Below are 6,500 nucleotides of genomic sequence, written 5' to 3' on the forward strand. Positions count from 1 at the left end.
CGAAAAGAACGTGGTGAAAAAAGTTTCAAATTTGGGCCCTTGGACTAAGGCCGCTACTCGGCCCTAAGTGTTTTTTGCACATAAATCGAGTAAATCTCATCCGATTTTGCTAGATTTAGTTTTTTATGGAAGGTAATTGAATACCGAAAATAACGTGGCGAAACAAGTTTCAAATTTGGGCCCTTGGACTAAGGTTGCTACTCGGCCCTAAGTGTATTTTGCACATAAATCGAGTAAATCTCATCCGATTTTGCTAGATTTAGTTTTTTATGGAAGGTAATTGAATACCGAAAATAACGTGGCGAAAAAAGTTTCAAATTTGGGCCCTTGGACTAAGGCCGCTACTCGGCCCTAAGTGTTTTTTGCACATAAATCGAGTAAATCTCATCCGATTTTGCTAGATTTAGTTTTTTATGGAAGGTAATTGAATACCGAAAAGAACGTGGCGAAAAAAGTTTCAAATTTGGGCCCTTGGACTAAGGCCGCTACTCGGCCCTAAGTGTTTTTTTGCACATAAATCGAGTAAATCTCATCCGATTTTGCTAGATTTAGTTTTTTATGGAAGGTAATTGAATACCGAAAATAACGTGGCGAAACAAGTTTCAAATTTGGGCCCTTGGACTAAGGTTGCTACTCGGCCCTAAGTGTATTTTGCACATAAATCGAGTAAATCTCATCCGATTTTGCTAGTTTTTGTTTCATTTGAGAGATAATTGAATACCCAATAGAAGGTTGGCAAAAAATTTTGGGTTTCTAAAATAATGTCGTAAATTGTTGGTTTTATTTGAGAGGTACTTCGTACGGGATTTCGTAATTGCGCTATGCGCAATTTTAAAAATGAAAACTTTTAGTAAATTTGACCATGCCCAACTTGACTTGCATTTTGGTAACAGACGCATTAGAGGGTTTTAGACGTATTAGGGTTACGGGCGTATTACGGCTACGGACGTATTAGGGTTACGGGCGTATTACGGCTACGGACGAAATAGGATTACGGGTCGTACGGGGCTAAGTCGCAGCAAACGTTCCGACTGTTCTGATGCCTTGTTTCAATACCATTAACTGTAATACCATAGCTAGACACACTTTGCCTTACCGCCTCCCCCTTTCGTGGTGGACGTCTTTTATGAACGGTTTCAAAGTACTGGTACTACCTCTAGTAGCAGATGGTATCAACACCGATCCGCACAAATCTAACTTATGGATTCTACTTCAAGGGCATTTAAAGCACTATGAACGGTTGCCATTGGTTGTTCGTGAAGCTGATAATCATTGATTTCATCTTTTTTTTTGATAAAAAGTCGGTATTGTGTTATCCAATCTATACAAGTCATTCATAATTGAACTGATATGCGATAAAAAATTGTTAATTGTCACTATATTTAAGAAGAGCACCTGGTAAATTTTTGCCAGTATTTCTTGAGCAATCGAATGTCGACTGTTATTTCGATTACAGTTCGATTTTTGTTTCGTCATTTTTTTGGCATTTTTAATTCAATAAATTAGTGTAATCAAGAAATACCACCGCACAGATGGATCCATATTTGGCGGAAGTGTTGTGGATAGTAGTGTTAGGTTTCCTGGTAGCATTCGTTGTTGCATTTGGTGTGGGTGCCAATGATGTGGCAAACAGTTTTGCGACTAGTGTCGGTTCCGGAGTCCTAACATTTCGGCAGGCGTGTTATTTGGCGTCAGTATTCGAATGTGCCGGTGCTATTCTTATTGGCTACAAGGTCTCAGACACGATCCGGAAGGGAATTCTCGATGTTTCGGTGTTTGACGGTGACGAAAGGACTTTGATGCTTGGCATGCTGGCCGCACTGATTGGCAGCGCGAGTTGGTTGTTAGTTGCAACATACTTCAAACTGCCTGTATCTGCAACGCATAGTGTCGTTGGTGCTACAGTTGGATTTGGCTTGGTAGCGAAAGGGGCAAATGGATTGCAATACATGCAATTAATCACGATTGTTGCATCTTGGGTCGTATCACCGCTTCTGAGTGGTCTCATAACCGTCGGACTATTTTTGCTCATCCATTATTTCATTCTAAAAGCAAACAATCCACTTAAAGCCGGTTTCGTTTCGCTACCTGTTGTATACTTTGTTGTCGTCTTCATAAACGTTTTGAGTGTCACTTTCGACGGATCAAAATGTAAGAAAACATTCTGGTCAATTGATATTTAAAGTTATTTACTAGCTTTGTTATTTACAGTACTGAAAATGGACAATCTTGAGCTGTGGCTTATATTTACTATTGCAACCGGAGCTGCTATAATAGTGGCTATCGTTGTTCAGATTTTCATTGTGCCATGGCAGAGAAAGAAAATTCTTGCCAGTAAATCAACAGAAAATGGTTTTGCATCCAATACCACTATAGTTACGACTGTTTCGACAAAGTCATTAGAGTGCCCTATTCCTGAAAAATCTGAAAATACCGAAGATGCCGACAACGAAGAAAGTGTAAACAAACTGTTCAACTTCCTTCAGATTCTTAGTGCAGTATTCAGCAGTTTTGCTCATGGTGGTAATGACGTGAGGTAAAGTCAAAGATCAATAATGTTGTTCGAGTCAGAAGTTAATTTCTATCAATAACTTTCCATAGTAATGCAATCGGACCACTTATTGCAATCTGGTTGATATACACAGAGGGAACCACCGGTTCAGAGACTGAATCTCCAATTTACTTACTACTTTATGGAGGAGTTGGCATTGTTTTGGGTTGTTGGGTATTCGGTAGAAGAGTCATTGAGACTGTTGGCACAAATCTGACCAAAATCACTCCAACAACGTAAGAACCAACAAAATATTATCACTTAGTGTGTCTAGAACGGACAATTTAAATTACAGCGGTTTTGTGATTGAAAACGGAGCCTCTGCCACTGTTTTATTGGCTAGCAAGCTCGGACTTCCCATCTCGACCACACATTGCAAAGTCGGAAGTGTGGTATTTGTTGGATGGACATACAATCAAACTAGAAAAGATAAAAGTGCACAGCCAGTTAATTGGTCGTTATTCAGGAATATCGCTGTGTCGTGGATTGTCACCATTCCTGCAGCTGGTCTGATATCAGCGTTCTTCATGTGGATTTTCACTTACATCAATTAATCTCGTTCCTACTGAAATTTAGTTAGTTAATTTATTTATTGTGATATGAAAGTTAATGCAACCGAAAATAGTTTCACAAATTGTGGTGACACCTTGTGAACATACCAAATAAACGTTCAAAGATGAGTAATTTGTACACAAAATGTGTCCACGTGTGCACTCTTTATAGTCCAGCCCCTTGTGTCAGAAAAAGTCGTCTCGCTCGCTTTAAGTTTTTCGAATTTTTTCTTTATCTCATGTCATGAATTTTCCGAGTCATTTTTTGGGAAGATTCCTATATCGACGCCATTTTATTTTACAGAAAAAAAAGTTGTTTTCCACGAAATGTTGGTATTGAATCAGGCTTTCAAGGAAAAAAAGAATTTTTCAAAAAAGTTATCGCGTTCGGTAGATATTTGACTTTTAATTTTTTTCATATAAACCGCTTTTCCGGCCGGAAAAGCGATTTTCCATTTTCCAGAAAAAAAATTAGTTCCATAGTTTTTCATGCTCAATCACATGAGACAAAAACTTAAAGCGAGCGGATTGACACAAGGGGCTGGACTATTATTTCGTGCCACTTGTCTACCATTAAGATAAGATAAATTCGGTATAATGTAGCTCGCTCTGATTTGGCAATGAAGTACACTTCATTGTTTCGATTACATTATCCCATAAAGTAATCAATTTTGGAGGCTAGACATGTTGAAGCTTTTCTCGTTAGTCGCTGAGTCATTCCATAGTTGCAGATATCGAAAAGCAAAGTGTAAAGACACACGAGACGGTTGCCCAGATGTAGGGAGATAAATCAGAGACTGTTCCTCGATCACACGATAAAGCAGGATACCCACATATGCGATGATATCTCGGTTCTTCCCATTATCCTTATGTGTAGCTTGGAGCATGGTAAATCTATTGATGTCTAGAAAAACCATATCAGCAATACATTGTCCACCGTTTTTAATCTTTTTTTTCTTTCTGTGATTGACCAAACTTCCGTTGAATGACTCTCTGAAGTGGTTTTTTCAAGGGTCAGTCAATATTTTTTGCGCATGTGTCTATGGACTTTGAATATTCTTATTTCCAGAGTGGCTCGTAGAATGACACCAATTAGGCAAAATGCACTTTCTAAGATTGAACAAATAAAGGTGATGTGCGAACGTTTGAAGTTGATGGATGTCCATCCGGCTTTGTGCGTTTTTAGGAAATCATTAGGAAGCTGTAGGTTTAACTATTTGCTGCGTACTTCTAAGGCATTTTCTCTGAGTGCTTATTTGAAGAATGTGGATGAAGTTTCTCGTTCGACGCTTGAGGCGATTACTAATGTTAGGCTGTCAGATTTTTCTTGGGATCAGGCTACCCTGCCGTTAGCTCACGGTGGATTAGGTATTCGGAAAGTTGAGGAATTGGCACTTCCTGCGTATCTGTCGTCTGTGTATTCGACGTCCAGCCTGTCTGATGAGATTTTGAGTAGGTTTAATATTAAGGTGATCGATGATAGTATTTTGGGATTAGTAAGTTCGATTCCTAGTGAATTTGTTCCAGGTAGTGATGCTGAGAGGAAGGTACAGAGGAATTGGGACTCTCCGTTGGTCAATAGCAAGTTTAGTGGGATGTTTGAATCTGGTGAATCTGTTGATCGAGCGAGACTGCTTGCGTCATCTACTAAAGAATCTTCAAAGTGGCTGCAGGTTGTCCCGTCGAGTCAGCTAGGTTTGCTATTAGATAACAATGCTGCGAGAATTGCTGTTGGTCTGCGTTTAGGATCCCAATTATGCGAGGAGAATAGGTGTGTGGCTTATCATACAAGCTTACGACAGGGATAACGCCGCGACATGATTCTGTAAACAGGGAGTTTTCTCATGCTTTTTCTGCTGCAGATGTTCCAACTTTGCTGCAGCCACCAGGAATTTCTAGAGATGACGGTGAAACTTCTAAAAAAGCACGCTGAGCACGATGAGAGATTAAAGCATAATCATTATAGAAAACTTAAAGAAAATTATTTATTCACCCCGCTTGCTTTTGAATCTTTAGGTTGCATGTGCCCAGAAACAATGAAATTTGTCACGAAATTAGGATCTTTGATGAAAAAAGCATCAGGGGAAAAGCGTTCAACAGATCATGTCCGGAGCGATAGCGGAGGACTTGACGCAGTCTAACTTCCAAAAAAAGAACGAAGAAAATTTTTTGAGACGCGGCAACTATATATAGGCAAGAATTTAAGTTTCTTTCCTTTGACCTGTATCACCACAAATCCTATTCTATCTTATTCGCGCTTCAAATACGAGCAAAACGAGCTATCACTCGACTATGTAACTTTAAAATTGCCGGAGATACATCGTTTTGAAGTTGGTCATTTTGATAGAAAATGCACCAAATTAACGTTTTCCAAACAATCAAAATCTTTCAACTTACTCTGTATGTTTCTATCTATCTATCTGTCTATCTATCGACGGTCGATCTCGGAAACTAGTCAGCCAATCTTCATGAAATTTTGCAGGAACCTCAGGGTGGGCATAAAAATGAAAATGTGATACGCCATTACCCCAGGAAAAACCAGAATTTTGTTTTATTGGCCTCGAAGTGGTTTCTGAGTGTGGTTTTCGAGGGTCGGGAACACGTTTTCGGCTGTAGCTTAGCTGTATTGAAACCTACAGAGGCGTGCGACCCATCAAATGAAAGGTATTCGTAACACGATTCGAACAAAAAAATAGTTAACAAAATCGGGGCAGATTCGTTTGAGCTAGTGATTAGAGTGACCAAATTTTGAGCTACTCGAGCGTAGGATGAAAGGACTAATATTTTTTTTGGGTTATGAGAAATAGAGAATTACTTTCTTCGGCAAAGTCTCAGAGTTTTACGAGTAGAACAGAGGGGCATATGTAAAAAATGTCGAAAGTTGGAAATGGGTGGGACAATTAGGGTTTTAGAGGTATTTCTTGAATGGTGACAGATAGAGAGTTACTTTCGTCAAATTTTCGAATTTCGTCAAATTTTCGAATTTCGTCAAATTTTCGAATTTCGTCAAATTTTCGAATTTCGTCAAATTTCGTCAAATTTTGTCAAATTTTGTCAAATTTTCGAATTTCGTCGAATTTCATCAAATTTTCAAATTTCGTCAAATTTTCAAATTTCGTCAAATTTTCAAATTTCGTCAAATTTTCGATTTTCGTAAAATTTTTGAATTAAAACTGTAAACTGTTATAAAAAGCAGTGTTGACTACACTTCTAAAACGACTGATATCCCAACAAAAATCTCTTCGAGAAAAGTGTGACGCAGTCTTTGAAATACACTTTCTAAATGAATGATATCGCTAGAGTTGACGCTTTCAGCTTCGTTACGCAAAAATTAAATTTTACACCCAATTAGTTCAAACAAGCTGGCTTAGGTTTTCTCATCATCTGCCAAATAATTT

General features: G+C 38.6%; 1 protein-coding gene across 1 annotated transcript; it reads left to right on the forward strand.

Moving 5' to 3' along the window:
* Positions 1–1,393: 1,393 nt before the first annotated feature.
* Positions 1,394–3,242, forward strand: LOC119067709 (sodium-dependent phosphate transporter 2-like). The gene is made up of 4 exons (XM_037170823.1): positions 1,394–2,151; positions 2,212–2,536; positions 2,602–2,787; positions 2,847–3,242. Exons 1-4 carry the CDS (start codon positions 1,533–1,535, stop codon positions 3,103–3,105), a joined length of 1,389 nt encoding a protein of 462 aa, XP_037026718.1. The 5' UTR covers positions 1,394–1,532; the 3' UTR covers positions 3,106–3,242.
* Positions 3,243–6,500: the final 3,258 nt, after the last annotated feature.

This window comes from Bradysia coprophila (assembly GCF_014529535.1).
Source record: "Bradysia coprophila strain Holo2 chromosome X unlocalized genomic scaffold, BU_Bcop_v1 contig_128, whole genome shotgun sequence".
Taxonomy (NCBI): domain Eukaryota; kingdom Metazoa; phylum Arthropoda; class Insecta; order Diptera; family Sciaridae; genus Bradysia; species Bradysia coprophila.

Bases quoted from the DNA above. Each gene is read 5' to 3' on its own strand.
- LOC119067709 (XM_037170823.1), top strand. From the start codon at position 1,533: ATGGATCCATATTTGGCGGAAGTGTTGTGGATAGTAGTGTTAGGTTTC. The intron at 2,152-2,211 runs GTAAGAAAACAT...TGTTATTTACAG, and splicing joins CACTTTCGACGGATCAAAAT to TACTGAAAATGGACAATCTT. The intron at 2,788-2,846 runs GTAAGAACCAAC...TTTAAATTACAG, and splicing joins ACCAAAATCACTCCAACAAC to CGGTTTTGTGATTGAAAACG.